Raw genomic sequence first — 14,851 nt, 5'->3', positions numbered from 1 at the left:
CCGGCCGCGTGTGTTCCCGGAACCGGAAGTCCCGGCGTTCGTCCCGCCCCCGTCCCGCGAGGTTGGGTTGGGCTGGGCTGCCTGGGCGCTGTAGCCATGACGGCGCGCGGGACCCCGAGCCGCTTTCTGGCCAGTGTCCTCCACAACGGTCTGGGTCGCTACGTGCAGCAGCTGCAGCGTCTCAGCTTTAGCCTCAGTCGCGATGCGCCCTCGTCCCGCGGCGCCAGGTGAGCCGGGCGCAGGGCGCGGGGTGCTCTCGGGGCAGAGGTCGCCCAGGGTCGGGGGTCGCCGTGCTTACTCTTCTGGGCTTCCTCAGGGAGTTCGTGGAAAGGGAGGTGGCAGACTTCGCCCGACGGAACCCGGGGGTCGTAATATACGTGAACTCGCGGCCGTGCTGTGTGCCCAGAGTAGTGGCCGAGTACCGTGAGTGGGGTCGGACGAGGGCTGGAGGGCGGCATCTGGGGGGGGGGGGGTGCCCCGCCAGCTCGCCTTCCTTTCGTCTTACCCTGATCCATCCGCTTCCTCTCCCCCCACCCCCTCCCTTTGGCCAGTTAACGGGGCTGTGCGCGAGGAGAGCATCCACTGCAAGTCAGTGGTGGAGATTGCGACGCTGGTGCAGAAACTGGCGGACCAGTCGGGCTTGGAAGTGATCCGCATCCGTAAGCCCTTCCACACGGACAGCCCTAGCATCCAGGGCCAGTGGCACCCCTTCACCAACAAACCGACAACGTTGGGCGGGCTGTGCCCGCGAGAAGTCCAGGATGCTGCCCCAGCCCAGGTGCAAGTGCCATGAAGAGTTACCCCAACAACTCCAATCCCAGGCTTTGGACTCTTGCCCCAGTGGAGGTGGTTCTTCCTCTCTGGTTCAGGGGATTCCAAGCCCACTTCGGCAGATGGAGCCCACCAAAAGGGAAGTTGACGCCAAAGCTTTTGCTTGGGATAAAGAAGAGCTGCTTGTCTTCGTTGCATAGGAGGAGGGGCAGTGACTTTGTTAAGTCTCCTAATTATCGCTCAGTTGACATCCTTGAAACCTGATTCTTCAAGGATTTTATAGGCTTTTATTTCTCTGTAATCCAGACTGATAATAGTGATCTCAAATCCAGGTGTGGGGTTTCAAGACTGGCTTCTGAGGAATCTCTGATGTCCCAGCTCTTTCTTTTTTTTTTTTTTTTTTAACATTTATTCATTTTTGAGAGAGAGACAGTGGGGGGGGGAGGGGCAGAGAGAGAGAGGGAGACACAGAATCCAAGGCAGGCTTCAGGCTCTAAGCTGTCAACACAGAGCCCAATGTGGGGCTCAAACCCACAGACTGAGATCTTGACCTGAGCCAAAGTGAATGCTTAATCCGCTGAGCCACCCAGGTGCCCCTCCCATCCATGTCCTATTTCTGCAACCATTGAACTAGAGAGAGCTAGCACCTTAGATTCTGCTGTGAACCTGGCATTAGGACAGTCACTTTACATCCGTGTAAATGTTTAGATTAGAAAACTGAGGTTAATAAACTTGCCCAAAGTTACACTTAAGATCTTCAAAATATGTGTATATTTTAAGTCTAACCCCATTTTTCATTATCCTAAAACCAGAAGGGGAACATACAACCCTTCAGGATGGTTAGTGTTAGAGGCCATGTGATTATCCAGTCCTAACCCTTGGAGACTGATTGTTAGGCCAGGTCCCTGGTAACAAGCTTGCCCTGGTCCTAACTACTAACTACTCCCCAAGACAGGCCCCTCTGCAGAAATGAATTCATGTTGTCCCTTGTTGGGGGGAGGGACGGGACTGAAAAGCTTTTGGGGATGAGCAAGAGAGCTGATAAACAGAGAGCATCTTCTAGGCTTAGCCAAAACAAGGGGGAGGAATAGTGAGGAAAAGAGCTAGGAGGTAAAAACCTAGAAACCTTTGTATGAATTCTTGAAGTGTTGTAATTTTGTTTGTCATGCCCATACCACATGATCAGTGAGTAGTGAGAACGTTATAAAGGCCTGTGTATCCACCCAGGGCAGTCAGATGGAACCTGAGGATCCCAGTTTCCTCTGCAAATGGTTTTATGGGGAGCAGAGCCAACCCTGCAGCACCATTTCCATAGAATCAGAAGCCTGCCCCCTGGTGACCAGGGGAAGGCCAGTCTAGACCAAGAGGACCACACATGGCTGTGGGGAAAGAGGGTATTTATTAACCAACAGGAGGGGGAGGAGCTGAGCCCAGGCTCCCCACTCTGTCACATGCCTGTTCTGCCCACCTTGGTGGTGAGTGGGGGCATTCCTAAAGAAGTGTAGCCGTTCTCACAATAAATACATTCATTGTGGGGTGGAGGTGGGAGAAGTTGGGTGAAGGGCAGTAAAAACCCGTGGGATTCCACGTTCTCAGCTACAAAAATAACAGTCATCCTCACCCAAGGGGAATGGGGGAGCTCAGTCAGGATTTGATTGTCCCATATGGGCCTGGAGACTTCAGAGGCCCCTGGACCCTGAAAGTGCCCCGGTGAGGTAGGACAGGGATGGGAGCCAAGCATCCAAACTCCCAGCCTCTGCCCTTTGCATAGTTCCAAGAACGGGCTTCATGTGCCAGGTGAGACATCAGATCTCCTCCCCCTGCTCTGGTCTGGGGGTAGCAAATGCTTGGTCCCCAAAAGGGAGGCTGGCTCATTGCAGTGTTGGTCACCCGTCCTAGGGAAATGTCTGAGAGGACAGCTGAATGGGAGAGGGCTCTCCCTCTGAAATGTCCATGGACCAAACCCAACAGATACAGGTCCGAGGCAGCAAAGGGAGGCTCAGAAATGCAAGTGGAAATGTAAGCACGTGTGTGTGAAGGGACATGCCTGGGGCTCTGTCTGTCACTCTTGAGAGTGACCAAGGGGGTGAGGAGGTTGACCAAAGAGGGCTGCACGTTAAGGAAGAAGAGGGGAATGACACAGTCTTACCTCCCCAGACTGGCCTGTTCCCAAGCTTTTGCCAAAGAGGTCACCACATGGGGCTGGGACTAGGGGAGAAACCTAGATAGGATGGGATATGGCCGTTGGAAGGGTACCCAAAGTCCAGGAGAGATGAAACACAATGTTCCAGGAGATGGGGGTGGGGGCCCTGCAGCCCAGCTGATAGACATTCATCCGTGTGCACACGTGAATGCATGCAGGGCTCAGGTGGCTCTGGTGGCTGGCAGAGGTCTTGTCTGGTTTCGGGACCATCCAGCACATAGGGCCACGCAGAGGGTGGTGACCTTGAGGTCATCTGGACCTGCAGAGCCCTGCCTGGGAGAAAGAGGAAGGATTTGAACAGACAAATGGGGCAGGAAGATGGCATCCTCTCCTCCCAAGTGCTTGGGGTAAGGGAATAGGAACTGGGGCTGGGTCTACAGAATTCCACGTCCTGGGGGAGTACCCACCTCTGAGGAGCACCGGTGGGCCTGGGCTGCTCACAGATGGGTCTGTGGAGACTGAGGAGGGGACTTTGGCTGGGCCTGACTCTGCCAGCCCTACAGGGACATCACAAAGTTGGGAGAAGGGCCTGGAGTTGGGGGGAGGGAGGTGAAGGTAGAGTGGCTGTGTTGGGGAAGCAGCAGCCCAGCCTGGGGCAGACAGGCTGGCTTGGAAGAGCATTTGTCCTAGGAGGCTGGGCTCAGACAGAGCTCTCGTCCAGGTGCTCTACTAGCTGTGTGTGTTTCCTCTTCTCCAGGATGCGGCTGAGCTCCTCAGCAAACGAGCAGGGCCCTGCCGGCACTCCGTTGTTGCTCTGCCTCAGGAGCACGTAGCTGTTGCCGTTCATCCTGCGCAGCCGGCTGGGTAGTGCCACCAGCCCGTTGGTCAGCTCGGCCGGTGGCGGTGGGGGCGGCGGAGGCGGTGGGGCTGGGGCTCCCTCCCCAGGGATGATCTGGAGGCAGCCACCTTCCAGGCCCCCAGCCCCCTCCCCATCATCACCCTCGTCTTCCTCTCCAGGACATTGGCCTGAAACTGTCTGCAGCTGCACAGCAGAGCCCCCTGCCCGGCCAGCCCGACCCAGAGAGTATTTCCTTCGACGCCCTCGTCTGCCTCCCTGAAGACAGGCCACATAGAGGAGGGAGGAAGCCAGGATGAGGCAGAGGCCGCCAAGCGCAGCGATGGCTAGCACATACAGTAGCCTCACGTCAGGTGCCAGCTGTGCCCCGGGCACGGCAGGGGCTTGTGGAGCTGGGGCAGGAGTGGCTGGCCGGACTGTGAGGCTGTAGGAGGCCAGCAGGGTGCGGAGGCCGTTCTCCTCAGCATAGCAGCCATAGTTGCCACTGTGCTCAGGCTGTATGTTTGTCACCAGCAGCCCATCCACGCCCACGCGGTAGCCATGCTGTCCGTCATTCAGGCCCATGCTCCCATTGAGCAGCCACAAGGCCCGGGCCAGGTTGGATGGCTGGTCACAGGGCAGGAGAACATCGTCACCTCGGAGGACAGAGCGGGTTCTCAGTGGTGGTGGTGGCCCTGGAGGTGGGGAGGGGGGGCGGTGAGAGGAGTGGTCAGTGTTGTCTATCTGAGGGAGGGCGTTGGAGATGGCAGGTCAGGTGGTTCACTGTTAGTCCCTAGCACCAAGCGCAAATCTGGAATCATGGTGACAACTGAATGAGGTCTCCTGCGTTTGTGTTCCCGTTTAAGGTTTGCATTGGCCCGTCTCAGTGGTTTCAGTGCCTGCTATCTGCCAATGATTTGTAAGCTCAATCTCTAGAAGAGTTCTCCCCTGATCGACAGACCTGAACATCTTCCACACGTGGCATCTCCACGGGAGGTCTCTTGAACATGGCACAGGAACTAAGGCCAAAGCCTCCGTCCCAAACTACACCAGGTCTTTTCCTTGAATTGTCACAGTGAATGGCACCAGTAGCTACTCAGCTGCTTAAGTTAGAAACCGGGGAGTCCCCTTGCCCCTTGTCTCTCTCCTTCACCTTCGTGTCTAATTCTCACCAGGATTCTGCTTCCAGAATCCATCTCAGCCCTGTTCACTTCTCTCCTTCCCCAGCTGCTGGCCCACTCTGGCCCCCATGTAATTTATTCTCCATGCAGGAGTGGGGTAACCTTTTAAAAACACCACACTGATTGTGCCACTTCCCCGCCTCAACATGGTCCCTGCCCACTTCTCCAGCCTCTTGGCAAACACCCCAAGCTCATCGGCCTGCTGTCCCCTCTGCTTGGATGTCACCCCCCTCTCCGTGCCCTCCGCTGGTTGGCCAGGGGGAAAGAGCACAGAAGTAATGAAAAGCACAAACTCCAGTCAGACTGTTCGGGGTCAGGTTTGAATTCTGACCCCACTACTTAATAGCTTATTAACTTTGGGCAGTGTAGTTACTCTCCCTGTACCTCAGAGAGATTGCCCCTCATAGGGATGGGGATCGTGGCACCTCTCTCCTAGCAATGCTGTGAGCATAAGAGAGATCGTGTGTGTACGTGTTCGGTCAGCGCCTGGCACAGGGTAAGTACTCAGTACATGTTAGTATGACTATTAACTTCCGCTCCTCCTTTAGGTATCAGCTCAGTCATCTGATCTTCCTCAGGGGAGTATTCATTGTCCTTCAAATCCTTGTTATAGTTGTAAGTATTCCTTTTGTAGCAAAAACCAATGGAAAGAATTACTTGTGTGATCATTTAATTGCCCCCCCTCCCGCCCCCGCCAGCACACACTTGGCTATAAGCTCAGGTGTGACAAAAAGAACTTTTATGTCATGAGCCTTTCTCCTCATTTATAATCCTTTAGGGCAACAGATGTCTGTGGAGCACTTACTCTGTGCCACACTGTGCTGGAACATCCTCGCTGAAAGCACACAGACACAACCATTCAGATATGTACACGCACAGGCAAATGACAGTAAACGTAGAGGACAGGCTATGCAGCCGGGCCTACACACGTCCATGCCTGTCACTTACCTGTGTCCTTGTTGCCTTCACAGCCTCGGTTTCCTCTCTCTATGTCCTGTATCAGTGCTGTCCTAAACTCACGAACAGGGGAACTGAGCTTTAGTTTCCCCAGTGGAAGTCAATGATGCTGTTGCCAACAACCGCCCCCCACTCCCCCTCCAGCTAGCAGGCCCGCCTCCTCCCCTCAGGCCCTGATCCCCTGTTCACACGGGACCCTCACACCCCTACCACCTCTTACCTGCTACCCTGGGACCTGTTGGTTATGATGCAGGCATGGGTGCTGGGGTCCCAGCCACAGTAGGGGTCCCGGGCCAGGATGCAGTCATAGCAGGAGCGGTAGCGGGAGCAGCTCGACAGTGGTAGCTGGATGACACCACTAGGGGCCCCCACGTAAAGGCTGTGCTGGGAGCCGGAGAGGAAAGCTGGTTGGCAACACCCCCAGCTCCCACCTACAGACACACACGGCCACTGCCCAGACACCCACTCCCTCCCCCTATTCTGGCAAGTAGTGGGTCAGAGGCTACCTGCATTGGAGAGATGACCAGATTTTCCACAGACTGGGGCTCCTTGAACACTTGTGTCTCTTCGATAATGTGCATCCCAGAACCCAGCACCACGGCCTTGTGGATCCAGCCATCAGCTGGTATGGAAAGGGCAGAGGGTCAGAACCCGGAAACGGAATCTGTTTTCAGCCCCCTGCAATAGCCTAATGGGAGTAGCTTGGGAGCCAGGACGTCAGGGACAAGGATTCAGCCGGTAACAGTTACTCAGGACTGGGAACAGTTCCCTGGCTGGGAACTCTGGGCTTGTCATGGCAGGAATTGTTGGGTCCAGAAACATTAGTGATCAGGGTCAAATATCACTGTGGCTGGTGACAGGAATCCGCAGGTACCAAGAGCCAGTGGTCACTGGGGGTCAGTAGTGAGTGTTCATTGAAGAATCAACATCATTGGTCACCAGGGTTTTGTGATCAAAAGTCATTCAGGGGATGAGCGGTCAACGAGGATCAAGGACCCAGGTCAGCAGTTACCAAAGGGCCCAGGCCAGGGGTCAAAAGTACCTGTGCCCAGAAAGAGCAGGTCATAGGTGGGTCCAGCAGGCGTGGTGACAGGCGTCCCTGTGAGGTGTGTATAGCGCACACTGCGCTTGAGCAGCAGGGGCCGTCCTCGTGTGGGCACCACGGGCCGAGCCATCAGTGGGTGCAACTTCACGAAGTCCAAGACGAGGGATGGCAAATCCTGGGATGAGTTGTAGCCGCGAGTGCGCAATGAATCTGTGATGCACTGGGATGGGGGGCAGAGGCAGTGAACCTCAGGAATCTACTGCTTGCGTGCCCTCCCCTTCCCCCCCCCCCCCAAGGCTAGGCCCTCCTGCCCCTCCCGGGGGTTCTGTCTACTCAGCACTGACCCCAGGCCTGGGCACTCACTGAGCCGGGCCGGGGCTCCGGCACCCCACCCTCATAGCGGCCCCAGCGCCGGGCACCGTCCTGGTATTCCATGTAGGGACCTGCGAAGACAGCCTGCACCTCGGCCAGGTCGTAGCGGCAGATGGCTGAGGCCTCTAGGGTCTTCCTAGGAAGGGACATAGGGGAGGGGCCTGAGCCACACTGGGTGGAGCCTGCCACCTGCCCCAGCCTGGAGCTCACTGTTAACCCTGGCCAACCCCAGCTCTCGGCATCAGGGCCTCTCCTAAGGGTCAGGAGGCCACTGTGGCCTCTGGCTCCAGGCTAGCTGGATGTGCCTGGAATTCTCTCTCTGCAGCCAGCCTCCCCACAAGGGATCCTATTTCTCCTCGTTGACCTCTGCTCCAGGCCTCAGGCTGTCCCCAGTTCCTTGTGTCCCCACTGTCCCTGCACTGACCACTGTGTGGTCAGCGTGAAGGCCGCATAGAAGTGTGTGCGTGCTGAGGTGTCCGTGTCCAGGCTGCAGACACCACGTAGCATCTCATACTGTGGAATGTGGCAGACTAGACGCGCCTTTAAGAAGGAGGTCCACTTCTTCTGCAAGATCTTCTTTCCTCCTAGGTCTCCCTGGGGAGGTAGGGCACAGGGTCAGCGTCAGAGGTTCCGCTTGTACACTCTTGGGCCAAACTTGGTGCCACTCACCTTGCACACACGGGCCACACGGGCCACACGGTGGCTGTTGCGGCTCTGAGTGAAGCTGCTGGGGCCCTCATCAGTGGCCCGCTCCGTGAAGAAGTAGTAAACCTTGTCGTCATCGCCCACTGTACTGGCCTCGCTCTCCCGTACCAGGACGGAGAACACAAACTCAGCATCTGCAGGTTGGGCAGTTCAAGTGGCCCCTGAGACAGGATGGGGATCCCCTCCACTACCCCTCACTCAACCACACTCAGGAATAGACAGGCTCACCTGGGAATTTGGGGATGGGATGTCAACTGCCCAAGGGAGTAAAGATGAATAGTCCCCTGCCCCCCAACATCCTGTGCCTCATCCTCCTAACCATTGAGCCAGTGCATCGGAGCCTCCTCAGTCCTCAAGGAGTGCGGGTGGCGGCTTCGGCGGATGTCAGGGATGCTCCGGAATTCATACCGTGTGGCTGTGTAGAGGCCTCCATCTGGAGCACAGGCATGCCCCGCATGACAGACACATCACATACAATAAGGCACATAACACATATCAGTGGCAAGTCCTAGCAACGAGGTCCGTGTCCCCCAAAGAGCACGCTGATGGATAAGGGGCCAGGGTGGGGAGGAGCGCATGCTCACCGATGATGAGGCCTGTGAAGCCACGGGCTGGGTCATAAGGACACTTCTCCTTCCCCTCCTCAAAGCTTGTTGGCAAGGTGAAGGCCTCAGCATCCTGGAGGATTACGAGGCCAGAAGTCAGTGGTCTCGAGGACAGGCAGGGGTCATGGCCCAAGCTCAGACTGGTCCAGGGCCAGGGAGCAGCAATAAGGGCTGGGCTGGGGCAGACCTACTCACAATGGCTGCACAGAGAGGCTGGAAGGCGTGAGTCCCGCATGCATAGAAGTGGGTGGCATTGAGTCGCTGAAGGAATCGCACATGGTTGAAGCACTCCGTCTGGGGGGGGAGGTGGGGGAGGGCTGTGAGCCCCCAGCCTGCTTAGAGGCCTTTTCCGTTAATCCAGCGTTGTAGTTCGGCTCTTGCCCCCACCCATGCGACACAGTTCTGAGTTCCCAGTGGGCCTGCTCACTGCCCGGAACACAGACTACTCCCTGGAACCCACTGTCCTTGGGCTTCCCAGCGGCATTGACCCCTCTTCAGTCTTCTATCTCACTGTCAGGATTACCTGACACATTTTGTCAGCTTCTGCATTGCCTGCAGCCCTCTGCACCCCCAGTTCGGGGGCCCCCAGGGCTCCCACCACCCTGAGATACTTCTCTCACATCTCCTTCTCAGCAGTGTCCCCTAGTCCTGGAGCTCCCACACCCCCTGTAGGGTGACACTACCAAATGTATCCCCAGGCTCTGCCCTCTCTCCACCCAATAGCTAGCTCGTTCCCTCCTCCCTAACCTGCATCTTCCCTCCTAAACCTGTTCATCCAGTCTTTCCCACCTCACTTCATCCATCCATCCTATTAGTCGATTCCAGGAGTCATCCTTGCTGCTTCCCCCTCCCTCACCCCCATGTTCAGTCCTTCCTCGAGATTCTTTGTCGTCATGTCTCCTGACGTGGTCCACTTCCCCCTCCACCTCCACCACCCTAGTCCATGTCACCACTGTTGCCTCTTCCCTGGACAACTGTAGAGACTGCCTGACAGTTCTCCCAAGCCTCCGCCACTCTGTAAAAGCTACTTGTTTATTCAATGAGTGAGGAATGCATGTACACAGTGTAAAATTCAGAAGGTACAAAGGGATAGGTTGTAAACAGAGCGTCTCCTTTTATCCCTGTTGCCTTCAAAGGGGACTGCTCTTACCATTGTCTGGTTTCCTTCCAGAGATATTCTACCGATTAGCACCCTCTGGCAACCCACTTTCCAAGGCATATTTTAAACATGTAAACCAGATTGTGTCACTGCTGTATTTAAAAAACCTTCAGTGGCCCACTAGAGTCCTGAACATAGCCTACCACTTCCGGCCCTGCATGGTAGGGCTCTGCCCCTTCTTCCCCTCCCTCATCTGCTCCAGCCACACTGCTTCTCTGCCCATTAAATGCCTCAAGCTAAGCCCCCCCCCCCCCCGACTTGTTTGCCTTGTTCATGATTCCTCCTCCTGCTTGTTACCCAGGGTTTGAATCCATGCAGGCCTTTTTGTCTCATCCCATTGCCTCCCCGGGTCCCTTCTCTCCACTAGCCTGCTCATGCCTTCCTTCTCTGACCCCCATGATGCCCCCAACCTTCACTGCCTTTCCTGCCTCCAGACTCACTATTTTATTTTATGATTTTTTTTAGAAGGATTTTCTTTAAGTTTATTTTTATTTATTTTGAGGGAGAGATAGAGAGAGGGCAGGGGAGAGGCAGAGAGATAATCCCAAGCAGGCTCCTTGCAGGACTCAAACTCACGAACCACGAGATCACGAACTGAGTCAGATGCTTAATCAACTGAGCCACCCAGGTGTCCCATAGACTTACTCCATTTTAATCCATCTAGTGCCTGGGCCTGGATTAGTATTACTCTAGTAGTGTTTCCCCAAGATGTTTACATTAAAAAAGGTCGGGGTCCCTGGGTGGCTCAGTCGGTTAAGCATCCAACTTTGGCTCAGGTCACGATTTCACAGTTTGTGAGTTCGAGCCCCGCATTGGGCTCTGTGCTGACAGCTCGGAGCCTGGAGCCTGCTTTGGATTCTGTGTCTCCCTCTCTCTCTGCCCCTCCCCACTCATGCTCTGTCTCTTTCTCTCTCAAAAATAAATAAACACTAAAAAAAAAAAAAAAAAAAAAAAAAAAAGTGGAGGGGGGGAGATGGGGGTGGGTGGGAAGGAGAGCACCTGGGTGGCTCAGTAAGTTAAGTGTCTGACTCTTGATTTCGGCTCAGGGCATGAACTCATGGTTTGTGGGATCAAGCCCCATGAGGAGCCTGTGTGGGATTCTCTCCCTCACCCTCTGCTTGCCCCCCCCCCCATTCATGCACACACACTCTCTCTCAAAATAAACTTAAATAAATAAACAAACAAATAAGGGGGGATGAGGGAGGAATTCTGTGGTCAAATAAGTTGGAAACCATGGCTAAAACCTGCCTTGCCAGGGGACTTCTCAGGGCCTTAGGGATGTTGCTGTGCACTGTGGGATTAAGCATACAGCATTTCCCAAACTCATCTGACCATTAAACCCCTCTTTTGAAAATTAATGTTTCTCAGAACATGTTTTGGGAATTGTCTTCCTGAAGCCTTGCTACCCAAAGTGTGGCTTGGGGAGCAACAGTATCAGCTTCCTCTGGAAGCTTGTTAGAATTGCAGAATCTTGGGCCCCTTCCCCAGACTGACTGAGTTAGCACCTGCATTTATACCATACCCAGGTGATTCTTGTGCACACTAAAGTCTGAGAGTCTCTAAAGTACCAAATGGTGAGCGTGCCCACTGTCACAGAATAAAGCCCATACCTCTAGCTGGGCATTTGCAGGGCTCTGTGACTGGGTTCCACTTGCTTCACCAGCCCCACTTCCTACCCATGCTGCTCCAGCAGCACTTTTGATGAAATCTCTTAGCGGTGCCTCGTTAAACACACCTATCCCGACACCACCCCAGACCCACTGAATCAGAACCCCTGGGCCAGGGAATATAGTTTTTTTTTCTTTCTTTTTGGGCTTCTTCTTTCATTGGGCTCTATGCCCAATGTGGGGTTTGAACTCATGACCCTGAGATCAAGAGTTGCATGCTCTACTGACTGAGCCAGCCAGGCACCCCTGGGAATGCGTATTTTTAAAAAGTTCTCCAGATGGATCTGTTACATAGCCAGACATGGAACCCCTGCAGACACCCTGTTCTTTAGCTTGAAAGAACTGGCAATTCGCTAACAGCCCTCCATGGAATCCTGGGTATTTGAGCTAGTCCTTGACTAAACCTCATTTGTCTCATCTGTAAAATGGAGGATAGTACTATTTCATAGGGTTATTTTAGAATTAGGAGAGATAATGGCTAAGTCAGCATTTACTAGAGATTACTTATTTCTATCATGATTCTTACTCAGGAGCCCAGAAGAGATTCAGATGCCACTATAGGCCAAGCTGGTAGGTGACCAGCTGTTTGGATTAGAAGTGCTGCACCTAGGGCCCACCACTCTGGCTACACTCACGTGTTTGCTGTGGTTGCTGCAACTGACTGGCTGATCCATACCTCTCCATCTGTGTCCCCACCAACCTTGACATCCCCAACTGAAGAGAAGGAAAGGAGCTGGGGAAAGGACAGACCACATACCTGGTTGTTTTTCCCTTTTTGATGGCATTTGCTTTGCATCTCTGGGGAGGCCTCCCAGTGGATCTGGAGACAGGGAAAGGGAATGGGCTGATGTGTTGACCCCAGGACCCTTCCCTTTCACCATTATCTGTGGGACCAAGTATAGGACTGCAGGGAACAGGGGAAACTGGGGTACAGGTAGGTTTCAGGAGGAGCATTGGATGTTAAGGGAGACGTGGTTTAGGAAGGGCCATGCTATCTGACCAGGGGGCTATGGAAGGCTGGCGAGGCTTCCAGGAAATTGAGGTCCCAGGGAGGTGGATAAAGCCGGAGATCCTCTGGGTGTTCCAGGTTCTAAGGGCTAACCTCTTTGTGAGCCCCATCTCCTATGTCACGGGCATTGAGAGAGAAGAGGGCACCTCGGGCTCCAACCAGCAGTCTTGCTGAAGACTCCTCCAGCAGCAGCGTTGAGTAGTTCTGGGCTTGGCCCTTGAAGTGCCGGGTCCTGGAGAGCTCTTGGGGAGAGTGGGAGTCGTGAGCCCAGCCCTGTGGTGTCCTCCCCACTCCCAGACCTGGCTCCTGCTGCGTTTCAAATTTGGCGCGGGGGGGGGGGGGCATCTAACCTTCATAGGGGATGGTCATCCGTGGGATGGCATCTAGTTCTCTGGATGGTCTCCGCAGTGAGGGTCCAGGGACTGCAGATGCTGTGAGGAAGCTCAGGAAGAGGGGCCAGAGCCTTCCCCACATTTTTCTGGGGAGGCCCAGACCAGTAAGACCCCCAAGGGGAGCCAGGGCCACAGTCACAGGGTATGATGGCAAGAATAGTCACAGGGGTCAAGGTCCAGGGAGGTCACTTGGAAGGTCAGGGGTCATGGGGCCAGGGAGGGTCCTGGAATCGAGGGGACATGGAATCACAGGGTTGTGTGGCCATGGAATCCCAGGTTAGAGGTCAGAGGGAGGGATGGATCACATACTGCTTTTCTGCATCAAATACAAACTCCATGGTGGGAAGGAGTTGTGGGGTCATAAGGGGGTTGTAGGTCACTGATGGGGTCACCCTGCCCCGACAGCAGGACTAGTTCTGGTTCTCTGAGGTCCGTTTTCTAAAGAAAAAAACAGGGTAGAAAAGCTCTTTTATCTGTGTGTGTGTGGAAGGTAGATGGCATTACCCCCAGACTTCAGGGGGCACTGGTGGGAGGGACCACAGAACTCCTACGTCAGGATTGGCTCACTGTCGCTCTGTCCACTTCTCTGCTCTGATGCAAGTTGGGTAGAACTTGCCCTCCTTACAAGACCCTAGACTCCTCCCAACCCGAACCCAAAGTATCCACCCTCCTCTGGCCAACTCAGAGGCTAAGCTAGGCCTCCGTCTCGGGTGGAGCTCCGTTTTCAGAGAGAATGCCTTCTCCTCCCAACAATGGGACCAAACTTGGGGCAGCAGCTGCCCCTGTTGCCTGCGGGGGTGCCTTATGCAAGAAAGCTTGGCAGAGACATTTAATGGGCCTTTGTTGATTTTGTCCTGTTTTCCCTTTGTTTTTTCTTTTCCCTGGCCCGAGAGCTCCCTCTGGAATCTCTCTTTAATTAGACACTTCTCCTCCTCAGCATTCCTCTCCGAGGGGGTGCACATCTCTACTCTGCCCATGCGAGTCTGTACTGCACTCTCTGGCTAGGCATCCACACGTGTCCCTACCTGCAAATAGGCATTCATAGACATGGTGGGGGGCGGGTATCTGGGGCCCCCTGGCTGCACTGCACAGGTGTAATGTCTATGCAGGATGCTCTAGTGTGCAAGGCCAGTTGAGATAAAAGCAACATGGAAATGGTGAGTGATGGGAGCTCTTGGCCACCTCCCCTGGCTTACCCTGGAGACTATTCCACACCTGGACTCTCTCTCAAGTCATGTGGGGATGGGGTGGAAGTAGGTGGCAGATCTCCCCTGACCCCTGTAATAGGCCTGATCTCTGAGGTGGCTCTTGAAGGCTTCCTGGACTGGGCTGGGTGTGGAGGAAGCCTGACCCACCCAATCTCATCAGACACCCACAGATACAGCCACAAGGGCCACTGGCCTCTCCCCTCCTTTCCAGGTCAAATATTAACTATGTGGCCTTGAGGCGAGGGGAAGGACTAGGATCCGGCCAGAGGGAAAACAGGAATTTGGAGCATTTATTCAAGAGGTAAAGGTCAGCACTGTAGTGGTCAGAGCCCAGAGGGGGAGAATATAGTATGAGTGTAGAGAAGAGTGTAGACTAGAGGGCGTCAGCTCCTCATCTGGGGGCTGGGCAGCACGAGGCCCCAGGCAAACTGCCCATGCCCCACCCCTCACTGTGGAGGCACACCTGTTTACCTTTGGGGCCTCCTATTTGCTTAGTGCAGAAGTGGAGTGGGGGGTGGAGAGGGAGCCCTACGGCTATGAGGTATCAGGCTCTAGGACTGGGCAGGAGGAACACGCTCCAGGTTAGAGAAACCACTCAGAGTGTGGTTCATGGCAGAAGTCACACATGTCCAGAAGGGGGTGATGTGCACACAATAGGTGCACATACACACATGTTCACAGAAGAGCTGTGAACAAATGTACTCATAGGAGAGTCATGCACACATACATTCACAGGGAGGTTTGTGCACGCATATGCTCATATAAAGGGCCTGCCAGATGCGTTCATACACATTGACAAATA

General features: G+C 54.7%; 2 protein-coding genes across 2 annotated transcripts; one reads left to right on the top strand and one right to left on the bottom strand.

Annotated features, from left to right (window-relative positions):
• Positions 1-54: 54 nt before the first annotated feature.
• MRPL43 (mitochondrial ribosomal protein L43) lies at positions 55-1,207 on the top strand. Its single transcript, XM_047073317.1, has 3 exons — positions 55-227; positions 317-423; positions 552-1,207. The coding sequence occupies exons 1-3, from the start codon at positions 97-99 to the stop codon at positions 791-793; spliced, it is 480 nt and encodes a 159-aa protein (XP_046929273.1). The 5' UTR covers positions 55-96; the 3' UTR covers positions 794-1,207.
• Positions 1,208-2,151: 944 nt separating this feature from the next.
• On the bottom strand, positions 2,152-12,923 carry SEMA4G (semaphorin 4G). Its single transcript, XM_047073316.1, has 14 exons — positions 12,800-12,923; positions 12,543-12,691; positions 12,198-12,260; positions 8,810-8,908; positions 8,594-8,687; positions 8,329-8,442; positions 7,974-8,143; positions 7,729-7,898; positions 7,296-7,440; positions 6,930-7,152; positions 6,394-6,509; positions 6,108-6,271; positions 5,879-5,940; positions 2,152-4,444 (listed from the first exon to the last, which is right to left on the bottom strand). The coding sequence occupies exons 1-14, from the start codon at positions 12,921-12,923 to the stop codon at positions 3,615-3,617; spliced, it is 2,523 nt and encodes an 840-aa protein (XP_046929272.1). The 3' UTR covers positions 2,152-3,614.
• Positions 12,924-14,851: the final 1,928 nt, after the last annotated feature.

Source organism: Lynx rufus, unplaced genomic scaffold, assembly GCF_022079265.1.
Source record: "Lynx rufus isolate CCGP_SWC_20201006 ecotype Redwood Valley unplaced genomic scaffold, mLynRuf1.p SCAF_11, whole genome shotgun sequence".
In the NCBI taxonomy this organism is placed as follows: domain Eukaryota; kingdom Metazoa; phylum Chordata; class Mammalia; order Carnivora; family Felidae; genus Lynx; species Lynx rufus.
This window is presented reverse-complemented; position numbering and strand designations above follow the sequence as displayed.

Coding starts and splice junctions, on each gene's coding strand:
- MRPL43 (XM_047073317.1), top strand. CDS start 97: ATGACGGCGCGCGGGACCCCGAGCCGCTTTCTGGCCAGTGTCCTCCAC. Junction 228..316: donor CCCTCGTCCCGCGGCGCCAG/GTGAGCCGGGCG, acceptor GGGCTTCCTCAG/GGAGTTCGTGGAAAGGGAGG. Junction 424..551: donor CAGAGTAGTGGCCGAGTACC/GTGAGTGGGGTC, acceptor CCCTTTGGCCAG/TTAACGGGGCTGTGCGCGAG.
- SEMA4G (XM_047073316.1), bottom strand. CDS start 12,923: ATGTGGGGAAGGCTCTGGCCCCTCTTCCTGAGCTTCCTCACAGCATCT. Junction 8,909..12,197: donor AAAAAGGGAAAAACAACCAG/GTATGTGGTCTG, acceptor CTCCCCCCCCAG/ACGGAGTGCTTCAACCATGT. Junction 7,153..7,295: donor CGGAGCCCCGGCCCGGCTCA/GTGAGTGCCCAG, acceptor CCCCCATCCCAG/TGCATCACAGATTCATTGCG.